This window comes from Salvia splendens, chromosome 2 (genome assembly GCF_004379255.2).
Source record: "Salvia splendens isolate huo1 chromosome 2, SspV2, whole genome shotgun sequence".
Classification (NCBI taxonomy): domain Eukaryota; kingdom Viridiplantae; phylum Streptophyta; class Magnoliopsida; order Lamiales; family Lamiaceae; genus Salvia; species Salvia splendens.
The window spans coordinates 40,248,432-40,265,455 of NC_056033.1; the positions used below are offsets into that span (position 1 = coordinate 40,248,432).

General features: G+C 37.5%; 2 protein-coding genes and 1 pseudogene across 2 annotated transcripts; all 3 read left to right on the plus strand.

Annotated features, from left to right (window-relative positions):
• The first annotated feature begins 1,895 nt into the window (after window positions 1-1,895).
• On the plus strand, window positions 1,896-3,583 carry LOC121779862 (annotated as a pseudogene).
• Window positions 3,584-5,777: 2,194 nt separating this feature from the next.
• LOC121766420 (cytochrome P450 81Q32-like) lies at window positions 5,778-8,127 on the plus strand. Its single transcript, XM_042162716.1, has 2 exons — window positions 5,778-6,848; window positions 7,407-8,127. Exons 1-2 carry the CDS (start codon window positions 5,976-5,978, stop codon window positions 8,016-8,018), a joined length of 1,485 nt encoding a protein of 494 aa, XP_042018650.1. The 5' UTR covers window positions 5,778-5,975; the 3' UTR covers window positions 8,019-8,127.
• A 1,921-nt stretch (window positions 8,128-10,048) lies between these two features.
• On the plus strand, window positions 10,049-10,900 carry LOC121766430 (F-box protein GID2-like). Its single transcript, XM_042162720.1, has one exon. The coding sequence runs from the start codon at window positions 10,143-10,145 to the stop codon at window positions 10,722-10,724; it is 582 nt and encodes a 193-aa protein (XP_042018654.1). The 5' UTR covers window positions 10,049-10,142; the 3' UTR covers window positions 10,725-10,900.
• Window positions 10,901-17,024: the final 6,124 nt, after the last annotated feature.

Here is a 17,024-nt window from a genome sequence, read left to right on the forward strand (position 1 = left end):
TTAACGAGGTACTAATGATTAGTGTTGGGGCACTCCATTTGTCACGTATTTAGCGTGGGAAGGCAGCAAAAAACAAGCATGTTAATTAACAATTAAGTTGCTCTTAATTCAGCTTTAGTACTAATTATTTCCAGCTTTTCATCGATAAGCTGAATCTTGCTTTTCTCTTTTTTTTGTCTGACTACTCAATGGAAAAATCTCTCTCTAGACCAGCCAGATCACAGATTCCTTGTGAGATTCCATCTGCCATGCTTTCACACACTAGTAGTAGTTCGAACTAGTATGATTCCTCTCTCTTCTCATCGACCAACCCAACCGCGTGCGTGGGTTCACGAGGGTTGGAAAACTCCATTACATTCGGTATATAAAATAGAGTGATGCTAAATGGCCATAATGTGGCCGGCCATAAATAGTTAATTTAGTCCATTTACATGTATAAAAAAATTAGAATTACTGATATAAACTTATATGTGTGTGAATGAACTTGTAAGTTGATACTTATCTTTGAATTCCATTACGTAAAACACATTAATATCACGAATTACTGTATACGTTGAGCAACAATCAAGAAATGACAGTAGTAATAAGTTGAGCAAAAACTACGAAAGAGCAACACTAACATGTTGAGCAATATATAATGAAGATGATATAAAAGTAAAATCAAGTAGTATTAAACCAAAAATTTGAAAAAAAATCAATTTTTTTGTTATTTAATTAATTTATGACTGGCCATAATGTGACCGCGTAGCATTATTCTATAAAATATGGACAATTATGCCCCCAACCTTTGGGGTCCAAGTTATTTTCGTTTTTTGTCCAATATTACTAGATACAATTGTTGTAATGCCTCTTTCTTTTGATACTGCTCTCTCCGTTTAATAGTAGTGGGATACTAGTGAAGCCTTTTTTTCAGTCTAATCCTACAAGCTTCGTTTCCTAATTCTGTTGTTATACATATGGCAAAGGTTGAGATGTATTACGTGTTGATCACATATTGATAGTATAATCAACTTTAGTGTTATTGGTCCCCAAAATAACAAACTTTGGCTGAAATTTAGTACTCTATATTTTAAAACTTAATTTTTGCAGCATAGTGGATTTCATGATTTAAAATTTTAGCGATATTTGGGAAGAATTTTATACTCAAGAGGCACAAAATGATACAGTTAACATCCATTAAAACCAATTTTTTATTGACCAATTTATCAACCTACATAATCTGTCTTGTCACATCGAATTTAATTTAAAGGAAAATCGATAAATGGGAAAATTCGTCACAAGCATAAATTCTTGTTTTTAACAATCATATTTTAAAATCAGCCTCGCTAAACAATTCGAACAATCAAAATTTTAAAACACTCCAACCATCACTTATCATGTTTTTGTGTGTAGTAGTAGGAGATGTAGTAGGAAATGTTATAGGTGATCCTTAGAGAAAACCCTTGTGTTATTAAAACAATTTACCCTATTTAAAATGATATACAAAATTAGAATTTAATCAAAATCAAGTAATCTAAGAGCGGTTCTTCCCATTATAATTAATACTCCATTTGTCCATGATTAAATGACTATTATGAAATTATTTGATTTTATGAAGGAAAATGGATAAGAAAAACATGGTGGAATGTGAAATCCGTTTTTATATATACTTTTATAATAAAATGTGAAAGTAATGGGTTAATGAAGCGTGAGATTCAATTACTAAAATTGAAAAAAAAAACAATTAAGACTACATGAGAAATTTATCTATTTTAGGTGTTTGATACTTGGTAGTAGGATATAGTAAAACCAAGACATTATAAATAAATGTTTTGTACAATTGAATCAACTGATTAAAGTATTAAACTCTGGATAGAACTTAAAACACTAATCATCTTCAGCACACATCCCAAAGAATGTTGTTCATTTTCTTGTGTTGTTGTCTCTGCGTATTTACGTCCATTTGCATCTTCTTAATTCCATACCATTACAAAAATCCACGTAAGCACACCAATCCGCCGCCAGGCCCGGCGGCGCTGCCTATACTCGGCCACCTCCACCTCCTCCTCCTCCTCAACCCCTCGCCACACCGCGCTCTCCAATCTCTATCCAAGAAGCACGGTTCCGTGATGCAGCTCTACTTCGGCCGCCTCCCCGTCATCGTCGTCTCCTCTCCCTCCGCGGCCGAGGACTGCCTCGCCCGAAACGACGCCGTCTTCGCCAACCGCCACGACTCCCTCGCAACCCGAATCCTCGGATACGGCAACACCACCATCGGATTCGCTCCCTACGGCGACCACTGGAGGAACCTTCGCCGCGCATTTATTCTCCCCCGCCAGCCTCCACCAGGCAGCCGGAGAAGTCCGCTTCATGCTAGGGAAAATTTGGCGGGAATCGGATCGTGAGGAGTGGAGGAGAGTGGAGATGAGGAGTGTCTTCTTCGAATTGGTTTACAATGTGGCGATGGTGATGATCTCGGGGAGGCGGGGGCATGTGATGGACGACATGTTCGGGCCGAGCAAGATTCTCGATGTCTTGCTGGGATGGATTGATTTGTTGGGAATTCGGAGGAGGTGGGGAAAGCAATTACGTCGAGGCGTTGTTGTCGTTGCAGCGATCGGAGCCGGAATATTACACTGATGATCTCGTCAAGGGACTCATTATGGTGAGTAATTCTAACGAGGATTATGTTTCTGTTATAATTGTGAAATTACAATTTTACCCCTGTTTAAAATTTAAAAAATAAATCTTTCTTGTTCCCCTTGTGGGGTCGGTCAGTTTAGACTACAAACCATTTCTGGGTCTTTATGTTCTGGATCTGTCGCTGCGTAACATTAACATGTTTGTTACATGTTGCAGCCGATGTTCACTGCCGGGACACACACCGTAGCTCTGACGATGGAGTGGGCAATGTCGCTCCTTCTAAACCACTTAGACGAGTTGGAGAAGGCGAGGAACGAGATAGACGAGCATGTGGCGCCAGGGAAGTTGCTTGATGAGTCGGACCTTCAAAATCTGCCGTACCTACGATGCATAATCAATGAAACGTTACGATTGTACCCCGTGGTCCGCTCCTCGTCCCGCATTGTTCTTCCGAAGATTGCAACGTTGGCGGATACGACATTCCTAGAGGTACAATCTTGCTAGTGAACGTTTGGGCGATCCAGAGGGACCCGGATGTTTGGGAAGATGCCGATGTGTCAGAGGGTTGGAAGGGGGGTACGGCGGGTTTAGATTCGTGTCATTTGGGGCAGGGAGGAGGGCGTGCCCTGGCGCCGGGATGGCTATGAAGCTCATGATAGAAATCCATGGGTTCCATCCTAAAACCAATTGGTGATAGGAGGAGAGGCCCATGAGACTTATATAGTGGATTAAGCTCTTTGTGTACACCGATGTGGGATATTTTTTTATGTTCATTTTATGTTTCAATTGCCAACAGCTCATGGGGTTGGCTTTGGGATCTTTGATACAATGCTTTGATTGGGAAAGGGAAGGGTGTGGATTGATGGATATGGAACAAGTTTTCGGCCTAGCTTTGTCCAAGGCTAAGCCATTGCAGGCATTGTGTCGACCACGTTCTTCCATTTTCTCCATGTTATCATAGCTTTGGATTTATACGTAGTAGTTGTTAGGTAGTAGTACAAAGCAAATTGTCTTGAAAAAATTAAAAACAATGAAGTTTGGTCAAATTGTAGTTTTAAAAGTAACCAGGAAGAACTATGAAATGAAGTTGGATTTATTTTTCAATTATCACACATTGAAAAAATCTGGTCACTTACGTGTAATATATTATTGATGTTTTTCAACTAAAAATCTGGTCACTACATTATTTAACTCTCCGGCTATAACTTCCACATATAGTTTTCCAATTCATAGTGAGATGATTACAAACAATTCAAAATTGCATGATCTTTTCAGCTAATTTAAATTTGCAGAAAATTTGCCATTTACTATACAACATATATGGCATGTAAATCCATCTAGTATGATCCCATGTAGCATGAAATTATGAAGATTGAGCTTTGTGTTCAATTTTTCACTCTCTAACCAAATTCTCTCACCAACAAAACATTCATTGCCCTATTCCAAGTCAAGTAGTCATAGTAAGAAAAAACAAAACAGAGTTGCCTCAGCATTAGCTTGTTTATAACACTACAAGCACATGTGGAGAATATTATTAGCAATATGTAAAGATTTCTTCAGCAATTTAATTAGCCATGTTGAAAATTGCAAATATTTGCAAGACCATCCAATTGTCGAATAAGATATTAGGTGCTAGACAGACTGGTTTGTCTGAAACATAGACAAAGCAAAGTTCATGGTACCAAACAAATAGTAGGAGTAATGCACTAATGCCAATAATCGAGATATCAAATCCCCAATGTCCAACCTCAACCATTCGAGTAGTCGATTATTGAGGTCGAGACAAGATGTTAGCAAAGATATCGAAATACATCAAAAATAAAGAAGATGAATATAGACATTTTTTTTGTAAGCAATTCTTGTACATACTTAGATTTTGAAGCTCGATTTTGATTATGGATAACTTTATTATATATAGGTAAAACATAGCTACATAAGCTAAATGAATATTGTATTCCTTCTGAGTTATATACATAGGGAGTTTCGATTATTATACGTCGATATATTTGATTTAATTGCATTTTAATCCAAGGAATTGTTATCAAAATTGATAAAATTTTCATTGTTTAGAACTTTTGATGGGGAACCAACCTTTTTAAATGCAAAAGTTTAAATAAGACGAAATAAAGATTTGACTTTTTTGTGATTCATCTATCAAGCTGTTGTAACGTGTTTAAATGTACAAATTTGGTGATGTATTGACAAATTAAAAGGATTAATTTTTGTACGGTTGACAACTTGACATTTTTCTTTTTCATCAACTTCAAGCCTTATAGTTAAGTTTTATTCATTATGATGACCAAATAATATTAAGCAAAAAAATTGCTTGTGGCACCACAATTCAGTAATGTATGGAATCATTATAGATAGTTTTTTTTTTTTTTTAAATAACCCATTAGTATCAATTTTTTAAATAATACTTCATTCGTCCAAAAAAATAGACTAGTTTTATTATTTTGGGGTGTCCACTAAAATTAAATTAGATCTAAAAAATGGAAAGTTTTCAAATCCTACACATCATTCTAAATGCGGACTCCACGATCCGCTAACATTCATTCCACTACCTTTTCCCTTTTTTTTACTATTTTTTTATATCTCTTTTAATTTATCAATTATATATTAAAACATATGTTGAGCTTCTCTATTTTTGGTAGAAAAGAAAGTAAGTATAACCACTATAAGATGACTATAATATTAACACTCGAGAAAATGGGGGACCCAGTCCCCTTAGTCAGAATTTGGATCTCTTTCAAGCAAGTTAAATAATTATTGTGAATATGTGATCGCAATCTGAATGGTTGTTATAAAATACTATTAGTAGTACTTTTTAATTTGTTCTCGTACATCCTTATTTAAAGTTAATTAAAAATAAGTAATATGGGCTTTAATTTTAAATAATTTATAAAATTAATTACATTCATAATAAGTTTTAAGGTATTAAAAATACATAATAAAATTAATAATACTTTCAAGGATTAAACAAAAATTATCCTCATATATGATTCTCAAATCTCACATAACCTTTTTCTCTCTCTCTATATATATATAGTCTTTATACTATTCCTCAATTATACAATATTTAAAATATTGATTTGCACATAGTATACTCCTCTTCAATAATAATGGAGTAGAATAATAACATTGGGACAAGAAGAATCTGTTCATCTCATCACATGAATCAGTTCAATATCTATGATTTTTTTATTTCGAATTGGTTTACGCCACATATCCTAAAATCATTTCATCAGCTTCAATCTCCGATCAAGAACTCAAAATAATTTCAAGAAAACAAACACCAACTTCATCTTCTCAACAAGCTCATCTCCCTGTCTCTCTCACACACACAATAAAAAATGGAAGTCACTCTCTTCTTCACCATACTTGCAATTCTTCTTCTCACAGTGAGACATCTTCACCACAAAAAGCAAAGGCGAAATCAACCTCCATCCCCACCTTCAATTCCTATAATAGGCCATCTCCACATCCTCAAAGAGCCCATGACTCAAACCCTCCAATCCCTCTCCGCCAAATACGGCGCCGTTCTGTCCCTCAAATTCGGGCTCCGCCGCGTCCTGGTCATCACCTCCCCCTCCGCCGCGGAAGAATGCTTCACCACAAACGACGTCGTCTTCGCGAACCGGCCCTCCACCCTCTCCACCAAGCACTTCAGCTACAACAACACCACCCTCAGCATCGCCCCCTACGGCCACCACTGGCGCAACCTCCGCCGCCTCGCCGCCCTCCACATCTTCTCCCCCGCCCGTCTCGCCGCCTTCTCCACCACCAGAAGGGCCGAGCTCACGCTCTTCATGAAGGACCTCTCCCGCCACGGGAGAGAGGCCACGCCGGTGGACTTGAAGTCCAAGTTCATCGAGCTCGCCTTCAACGTCCTGTCGATGACGATCGCCGGGAAAAGATACTACGGCGAGAACGTCGGGGACGCGGAGGAGGCGAGGCGGGTGAGGTTTATAATGAGGGAGATGCTCGAGCACAGCGGGAACGCCAATCTCGGAGATCTCCTCCCCTTTCTGCAGTGGTTTGATTTTCAAGGCCTTGAGAAGAGGTTTGCGGATTTGATGAAGAAGCTGGACAAGTTCATGCAGGAGCTCGTGGACGAGCGCCGCCGTGGACCGGCCTCGTCCGGCACCATGATCGACCACCTCCTGTCGCTCCAGGAAGATGAGCCTCAGTATTACACTGACGAGCTCATCAAAGGAATCATCTTGGTTAGTGTCCAGTTTTATCGGGTTTGGGTTAGGTTCGGGTTGAGTTGAGATTGAATTCAGGTAACCTTTTAATAATTGATATCATTATTTTAATTACTCCTACTTACTTTTTAGAGTTAAAATTGGGTTCACTTTTAATATGTCATCTTAGGTTATCATGTCGGGATCGTGTCTTTATAGTGATGTGTTAGATTCCCGCCATATCAACACAAATCGAATCGTGTTGATAACAAGCTTGTGTCGTATTTGTGTTTGAATATAGCAGGTGGATTCATGTTCAGATTTAAGATTTCTTGAACAAGTTGTGTTCGGGTTTGGCCTTAACAACTTGGATCGTTATCAGGTCGACACAAAAAACGACCCACACGATTAAATATCTTACAAATATTTCCTTTTTCATATAACCGTCATTAATTTGCTCATTTACTTCATTTTATCATAAAATTGATATACTACCTAAATTTCACCAATATAGAATTTTTTTTTCTCTAGCAGGAGAGTAATTATTTTTTTTGTGCACCGTACGTGTCATCATAACTAATAAATTAACACTTGCAGGTGTTGCTAGTGGCAGGCACAGACACAATGTCAATAGGCATGGAATGGGCAATGTCGCTTCTATTGAATCATCCGGAAAGCATGGACAAGGTAAGAGCAGAGATAGACGCCAACGTGCCACATGATCGACTCATAGACGAAGAAGATCTACCCAAGCTGGGCTATCTAAACAATGTGATCACAGAGACTCTACGTCTCTACCCGCCCGTGCCCTTTCTTATACCTCATCAGTCATCAGAAGATTGTAATGTTGTTGGCTACGACATACCAAAAGGAACGATGCTCCTAGTGAACTTATGGGCCATCCATAGGGATCCGGAGATCTGGGATGACCCAGAAAAGTTCAAGCCGGAAAGGCACGAGGCAAGTAGAGAGGGAGAATTCATGCTCCCATTTGGAGCCGGGAGGCGTAAGTGCCCTGGCGGAGGTATTGCCACCAGGGTGCTCGGGCTGGCCCTAGGGACAATGATTCATGCGTTCGAGTGGGAGAGAGTGAGCCATGAGTTGGTGGACATGACTCATGGCACTGGGTTTAGTATACCTAAGGCTAAGCCCCTTGAGGCTCTATGCAAACCAAGGGAAGGTATGAACCATTATTTTACTTGGGTTTAATATTTTATTTTATTTTATTTTGTTAATAATTATGTACTTTATTTATTTGGAGACTTATGTATGGATTGGAATCGTTTAATGGCACAAATATCCTAATTCTTTTCTTTTATTTGGTAATAGTACGTCGTTGAACATTATGCAAATAATAGTTAAAATTGTCTGCAGCCCATTTTCTTAGATCCACATGAAATCAGGCCCACCAACAACAAAGCCACGTTCAACAATAAATTTTCCAAGATAAGGCACTGTGTAATTAACACAATCACCTAAAAATATGCATATAACTGGCACAAATATTAGATTGGCAAAGTTCATTTATTTTTTGAGAGAATTATATTGAGTAAATTTGAAATGTTTATTACTGATCCAAATTATAAAGATTAATTTATGTATTATCAAGGCTGGGTTTTTCCTTAATGAATATGTACTGTGCTAAAAAAATATTTATTTTTAAAAATTACAAAATTCCGTTGATTTCTTATAATTCCACGGGTATAGTTTTAACTATAGTAATTTGAACCTCCAACCTATTTTGCTAGTTAAAAGAAAATTGTCTTGCCAACTAAGTGTATGTAAAGCGCGCCACCATTAGCACCCGTGGCTGATCCAAAATTTTTAGTTTGGGGTACGATAAATAATCATAGTGATTTGAAGTTTCAAAATTCGAGGAATCTTTTATCTTCTTTCTAATAGTAGTTTTTTAATAATTATATTATTTTTATTAAAAATATTTATCGTATGTCAAAGTGAGTTACTTGTTGGTATTACTATATTCTACTCCTTTTTAAAATATATTTTCGTACGTATACTTAAATGTATGAGGAATTGAAAGTAGTGTCTATTGTTCTAAACAAATAAAGAGATTAAAATTATAAGCTGCTAACTGAAAAGTTAAGAAATTAAATTTATTTGATGATAATTAAAATAATTGAGAAATGAAAAAAATTGAATTGTTTTAGAAGAAGATTAAAAAAATGTTTACAGTTAAAAATGAAATATATTAGATGTTGAAGGGATTAAAAATACGTACTAATATACCCGGAAAGGAAAAAAGATTTAGAATTTGATTTGAGGAGAGATAAATTATGAAATGAAAACTGATTTGGACTCCACATGCTCAAAATCCACCGAAAAAAATTAAGAAAGGTAGAGAAAATATTAAATGAAACAAAATGATTGCTTGGGCAAGAGAGTCCAAACCGCGCCACTGCTGTGGCTAGAGAGCTTCCTACCACTACGCCACTTGCTGGGATATGTCTTTGGGGTACACTCGTACCCCTTTGTTCTCACGTAGATCCGCAACTAATTCACACAACATTATAAACATAATTATTAGGTGTGCGCACACACATCACACATCCAAGGAGAGAGTGGCAGCCACCCTGTACATCGCTGCCACTCACCCGATCTCTCCGACTAGGATTGTCTCTATTTTACATCTTAAAATTAATTTGAAATCATATTAGGTGACATATTCGACGTCCATGATTAATGGACATAACTTTTATTTCTTGTTTGTCAACAATTAATTGTTATCTTTACATTTTACTCTATTTTGGTAAAGTAAAACACATTCCAATAAACTCACTCAAATTTTATTAGTAAGATTCATATTCCAGAAACCTTTCGTTACAATTTGACTGTATTAAGAGGTAGTAATTTTATACTCTCTCCGTCCCTGAAAAAATAGGTCCTTAAAAAATAGGCTAGTTTAACCATTTTTAGGTCGTTCTCCAAAATTAGACAACGTATAAATATGAAAAGTTTTTAACTAATTACATACCACTAATAATGTGGACTCCATAATCAACTAACACTACTTCCAATATTTTTTTCCTCTCTCTTTCTTATTTTTTTAATCTCTCTATTAGTTTAACAATGAGTACATATTAAAACTAGTGTAATGTATAAATTTATTTACTAGTATTTTTTAGACTAGATGGAGTAGTAGAGTATAAATTTGTATCGGAGGTTAAAGGCGTCATTTCATATTAATAAGACCAAAAGGCATTAATAATTTCCGATCTTGACCTCACTGATTACACCCAATTCATCAAATTCCTTCTACTCATCCATTTCCCCCAATTAACGAAACCCTCAAATCCACAATTCTCCGATCCACCGATGAAGCGCCCCCTCGCCGACGAAGAATCCGATTCCACCGCCAGCGACAAAGACGCGAATAAGAAGATCAAACAGAACAGCGAAGAACAAGTAGAAAAAATGACAGAGATGTCGAAGGAGGCGGAGGCGGAGGCGGAGGCGGTGCTGCTGGACGAGAATCTGCTATACGAGGTTCTCCGCCGCGTCGAGGACGGCTCCACCCTGGCCAAGGCGGCCTCCGTCAGCCGCCAGTGGCGCCAAACCGCTCACGACGAGCGGATCTGGGAGCTGATCTGCACGAGACATTACCACCGCAGCCCGACGCAGCTGCGCGCCGTCGTCTCGGCGCTCGGCGGATTCCGCCGCCTCTACTCGAGCCACCTCTGGCCGCTACTGAAGCCGGCTTCCTCTTCTTCGTCGTCGCCCGCGCTGCCTCCTCCTGCTGCTGCGGTGTCTTCCTCGTGGCCTGGGCTTCCTCCAGCTCCGGCGCCGGGGCCGGCAAGGTCAACGGCGCGGTGGGGGAAGGATGAAGTGAATCTCTCGCTTTCCTTACTCTCGATTAAGTATTTCGAGAAGATGAGTTTCAATCACCGAAGCAAATGATCGAATTGGTGAGATTTGATTGATTTCGTTCCAATTGCATTTCTGCCCCTTTTCATTTTCATCTTTTTTATTTAATTATTTAATGGTGTTTTTAACTGTTGTATAACAGCTTGTAATATTTGTGGCTTGATTTATTAATTATTATGATGAATCTACCTCCTAATGATTTTAATAAAGTTAATTATATGTCACCTACATTATCTAAAAAAACACTGAGTTAATCATTAAAATTTATAAAAAAAAGTCGCTTTTATTATGATAACGGTGAACTGTTTACAATCCTTGAATTGCAAAGATATAACTTTATTTTCAATTCTTAAATCATGAAGATCTACTGTTTCTATATCTTTATTGTGTCTATATCTTTATTGTGAGATGGGTCATTCGAATTCTAAAAGGGTGGAAATTTCATTTCAAAAATAAACTTATTAAAATTTAATAAATTAGATTGAAATTAACACTTACAAAATTAAATTCTTAGTATATGTTTGTTTGCTCTATAAATTCAAATAAATTAATAAAATGACAAATCAAATTTAATTTTATGAAAATTGTAAAATAAAACATGCCAATAACAAAAGAAACAACTTTAATGTGTATTAAATAAATATGGTGTTCACGGATCATGAATGGTTTCATATAACCATAATTGATAAAGTATAACAGGGATTTAGTAAAAAATGATGAAAATGAGGTTATTTTTTAATGGAGTGGTATAACTTTTGACTATTGCGGAAATACCTTTTTTTTAAAGGTTGTTTTGTGTTTTTCTAATTTGAGCAAGTTATTTTTAATCATATACACTAAACTCAAATCCATTTTTAATATGTATTACATTAAAAAAATAATTTTATTCTAATTATTTATACCAAATTCAAATTTTATATTACCATTTTTGAATTCTTGTTTCATAAATTTTTTGCAGTAATAACATATTTGGTGTTATTCCATAGACAAAATCCAAAAATGAGTTTGAATTTGGTGTATAATTAGTAAATTTTCTATACCAAAACTCATTTTTGGTATATAGTTGGAGATGATAGGATTAATTATAAAACAAGAAATCGCAGTTATTTCAATTTCCATTTTACTCTGTGTTTTTTTAACTTTTGAATAGTTAGTACAATTAGGATAGGAGTATATATCATTTTTTGTCATTAATTTTAGATTTTAGTTTATTCTTTTGGTACAAAGAATCTTGAACCGACTAAAATTTTTACTGTTTTTTATTTGCTTGAGAATAATCGTTAAATTAATACTACTGTTATAGAATTGGGTCACAAAACGATGATTTCAAATCGCGTTTGAAAAACCATAACCAATGGCAATTTAGGAGTAATATATATCAAATATATTGTTCCTACTTAGAAGTTTTGAGCAAAATAATGAGTTTGTTACCTATATCACATCAGATGAAAGGGTGCTAGTTTAAAGTTTATAAATTAAATAAGCTATTGATCCTATAAAATTAGTCTTTGGAATAAATTTTTCATATTTGATCAATAACATTGATATTTTTATTGAGATCCCAAACAATTTGAATTTGTGGTCCATGAAATTGTGGCCTGTAAAAGATAGTTGTGACTAATAAAAATGTTCTAAAACCGATTCTGTAGGGTGGCCTGACAAAGAATCAGTCACCACTAATGTTGTTGTGACCAATAAGAACTTGGTGTGATGACCTAATAAAAAATCAATCATGACCAATACGATCATAACATTGCACTCAAAAGAGTGGAGATTGTTAGAGCATGAATAACCCCGTCCCCAGTTCCGGCTCCAAGTCCCCTCCACGTCATCATTCCTCTACAGTTGCGGCCCAGGCCCCAACTGCTCTAACCCTGCAGGCCACAACCCGGGCCGCAACTAATAAATGACACTATTCACAACTCCAACTTATTTTACTCGTAAAATAGAATACGTTGAGCAATTATAACACGAGAAATTCATTTTTAATACAAAAATAATAAATTATAAACTAAAAATTATAAAAAAAAATTAGAAAATTAAAAAATTAAAAAAAGTGCAAAAAAATTAATTTTTTTAATTTTTAAAAAATAAAAAGTGCAAAAATCTCGCCCCTCTCCATCTCCATCTTCTTCCTCTTTCTCCATCTTCTTCCTCTCCCCCTCCCTCTTCTTCCTCTTCCAAAAATTCAAAAATCCGTGAACAGTAGCGGCCCGGCCTCTTCCTCTCCCCCTCCATCGCCGGCTAGGCCGGACCCCGGGAGCGTCACCCGGGCCGCAAATGCAGCCCCGGGACCGGCCTGGGCCGTGACGCCGCCTCCTCCAACGCTTGGGACGGGCCGGGACTCGCGATTTGCTGCCCGGCCCAGTGCGTTATTGTTTTGTGGTTTTGGGAGACGCAATCTCAGAAAAAGACACCAAGCAAAATCTCTATTTATTACATTTACCCACATATTCAAGTCAATATTCAAATGTTGTGGATTTATTGAATTTATACAATCAAAGTTGGACTCTGTTCTCATCTCTGACACCCAATTTTCCCCAAAATTTATATCAAAGCTCTATATTTCATGCCATTTTCATAAATAGGAAAATTACAATCAAATTGATCATCTCACACCACATTTTTCCATCATGCATACGTGCAGTCTATAAATAGGTCCAAAACCTCCATTTTCTCCTAGTAACAACAACCAATAATCATCAAACCATTCATTTTGTAGAAATTCCATAGCAAGTAATGGCGAGAGGTGCCACAATTTTCTCGAATCTTCTTATTGGCCTTCTTCTATGTGCTTTTGTTTTTGGCAACGAAGCACGGATGATGAAATCTCATAACTTTGAAGAAATGGAGAATGTGAAAGTTTTAGATGATTTTAACGTTGGGGCCGCAACCAATACAGCTTTAACTCGTGAGAGTATTAAGATATCATCTCATCCAAGCCCTGGAGTAGGACATTAACCAAATTAGTACTTCCATGCTCATGCAATAAATAAATTACTTTACTTTTTTTAGAGAAAATTATTGGGATTTTTCGTTTTTTCCCCTCTTATAGAGTGATCATCCTTGTTATAAATTTAAATTAAATAAATAGTAGATCTAGGAATCAATTTCGGAAGGGCAGAATTTATGAAGTGAACAAACGAGAAAAGAATGAAACTTTATTGTTTTTAATTCAACGAGCAGTAAGACTGTAATTTTAGAAAATAAATTTTAATAATGTGGTCAATGTTTGGGGCCAAATGTTTCGAATTGGAGTCCATCATAACGTCACCTTTAAATTTATATTTATTTATCAATCAAAATAAAAATATTATATTGCACATATATATCTTTTGATGGTCATAAGATTAATCTGCCCATATAGAATGAACATATAAGACCATTTCGACTTTTTATGGAAACTTTTGATAATGCTAAAACAACTTTGAGAAGATGATCATGCCAGCCATCACAACATAATAAGATATTTTTAACATCATAAAATAGTAAAGCAAGTATTGTAGAAATAAGATTTGTTTATTTTTAAAAATAATAATCTTTATTGTAACAAACAAGAAAGAAAGATGAGCCATTTTCTTTAAAGAAAGATGAAATATATACAGATAATTAAAATTTCCCAACTCCACTTGAAGGGGGGAAACAAACACTATCCATTTTCTGCTAAACACTACTCTGATCCTCTTTAGTTTTTAAAAACACATTAAAGCCCATAAAACAGTTTTAAAGCCCAGCCCATAGAAAGCCCATAAAATGAATGTTTAAAGGCCTACTCACGTGATACCCATCTATCATGAGGTAAACTAAACTCTTCCTTGTTTTAGAATACCTTTATAAATAGACATAAAAATATGTTATTAGTCCTATGTTGGATAAATCCAATCTTAATTTCATAAAGCATCATTAAGCTAACCTGAGTAGGATAACAGTCCAAAGTCTTAAACATGGATAACATTTTAGGTGTATTACGACGGTGATTTGCTTAAAAACTAACGGCTGAAAAGAGTGTTATCAAAGTTCAATGATCTAACTACGGCAAATTTAATTATATAAAAAATAAATTAAAATAAGACATCTTACTATTTAAAAGTAGTCTACTATTCATCTATGCTGGATACTTAAGTAAATAAATATATTTACAAATTAGAGGATTCTAGACCATCCTTAAGAGCATCCATAGTGGAGCGGAATTTCCGGCGGAATTCCCAAAAACACCTTCTGACACGTCATAAGGAATTCTCACTGCACTGCCACGTCATAAGGAATTTCCACTGCACAGTGGCGGAATTCCCACAATTAAAAAAATTCACAAGTTTACAAATTAGACAATTTCCGGAAGTAAATAATTTACGAAATTAAAATTTCGACGCGAATACGGAGAAAATGCAACCACTTTATTCAAAAATATATATATATAGGAACCGAAAAAAAATATTTAATGCATTAAACGGGAATTCCGCGCGAAATTCCGCGAGCGTCAACGCAATGGAGGACGTCCGCACGAAATTCGGCGAAACGTCGCAGAACTGCGAATTCCTTCGCGGAATTCTGTATTCGTGCCTGGGATGCGCAATGGCGGACGTCCGCCACGGAATTCCCGCACGCTGGTGGGAATTCCGCGTGGACGTCCGCCATTGCGGATGCTCTAAGAGCATCCACAATTGGGCGCCCTATGCTCTGCCACATCAGCATTATATCCTCCTACCCTTCCACCTGCAGTGGGACGCCCTAAAGTCCGCTCTATAGTTTTCATTACTATTTTGTTAATTAATTTTTTATGTTTTCAAATATGTTATGCAAAATTAAAAAAAAAAACACTACGATTAAAGGCAAATCCTACATTACTAATTAAATTTTTTTTACAAGAGTTAGAAATAAAAAAAAAGTTCACTAAATCCTTCATTCCCAGCTGCCGGCGCAGATCATCGATCATCCACTTGAGGTATTCGGCTTTGCCCGGGTCCTCACACTGCATGAGGGCGTGGTGCGTATCCAACAACGTCCTCCGATTGGCGGCCGCCACCAACTCCGCGTAGGCATGTCACGCAGCCGGGGTCAGGGTCGCGATCGGGTCGGGTCCGGGACCGTTGCCTGTGAGGATGTCGCCTTCGCCTTGCCCTTATTCTTGGCAGCCTTGACGCTAATAGGACGCCGGGGGGACATCGGTGTGCCGGAACTCTCATCCTCGTACAGCGGTTGGTTGAGGTCCATCGGAGGTGCGCCGCTGTCGCTGCTCATATAATCACCGGTGGCGGTGTTCTTTGTCCTCTTCGTCGCAGTCGATAGGGGCATAATCCCTCCTTGGAACTTCAGCTTATCCTTCAAGAGGAGCCAGGAGTTGTAATGATTGAAATCGCCGTACAATGAAATGTACGACGCAAGCGCTTTATTGCGCACATCAGTCAAACTCTCGGCGGAACATTCAAAGGGCCCAGAAGCAGCTCCGCAAGCACTTCTCGTACTCCGCCGAGAACAAATTGACCTGCTTCTTCACCTTATCCCAGTGCTTGCAGAGCTGCTCCCTGTGGCGCTTGTAGGCGGCCGCCGGCTTGGCATCGTTGTAGCGATCAGCAATGCGCTTCCAGTATGCGATTTGCTTTTGGTTGTTGGCAAACATCGGGTCCTCAGAAATATCAATCCAACACCTAACCAAGACGATGGTTTCATCCGGGTTGTAGTTCGTCCTCCCTGGGGCGAACTCTTCATTCTTCTCCGGAGGCGGCAACTTCTGGGCCCTTTGAATGTTCGGCTTCTTCTTGGTGGCGGAGCCCGAGACGGCGGGGTGGGGCGTGGCCGTGGGCGCGGGTGGGAGACGGCTCCATGTCTGACATCCCGTACAAATCCGTACAGAAATCGGGATCGTATTGGATGTTGGAGTCAAAGAGCCGGTATTCATCAGGGTCTTGATGTGTAATTTTCGAGTTCAAATATTAATGGTAAAGTTCACACAAGTTTAATAAATTGACTCTAATATTACAACGAATCTACAAGAATATAGAGCCGATTGTAGTACTTCGAGTGTCGATCCACATGGAGGCGTCGGCTATTTAATTCAAGATTGAAAAGATAAAATTCAATAAAAAGATGAGAAAACACAAAACGATAAGCAACTAACAAAATTTAGAAAATCGGATAAGAAGAAAGCATTGCTCCTATATGTCTCGGGCATACGATTTGGGATACTTCGATGGATTACTACGATCAAGACTATGCTTAAGAGGATTAAGTTTGATTTACGCTCCCTATCCGCTGAACACTTCAAGGGAATTGTATACCTAGGATAAGCTGAACACGTCTCCTAGGTTTTACTCACTAACCTATCGCCCCTGCTAG

Excerpts from the sequence above, each read along its gene's own strand:
- LOC121766420 (XM_042162716.1), top strand. The coding sequence starts at position 5,976 with ATGGAAGTCACTCTCTTCTTCACCATACTTGCAATTCTTCTTCTCACA. Across the intron at positions 6,849-7,406 it reads TCATCAAAGGAATCATCTTG|GTGTTGCTAGTGGCAGGCAC; the intron begins GTTAGTGTCCAG and ends TAACACTTGCAG.
- LOC121766430 (XM_042162720.1), top strand. The coding sequence starts at position 10,143 with ATGAAGCGCCCCCTCGCCGACGAAGAATCCGATTCCACCGCCAGCGAC.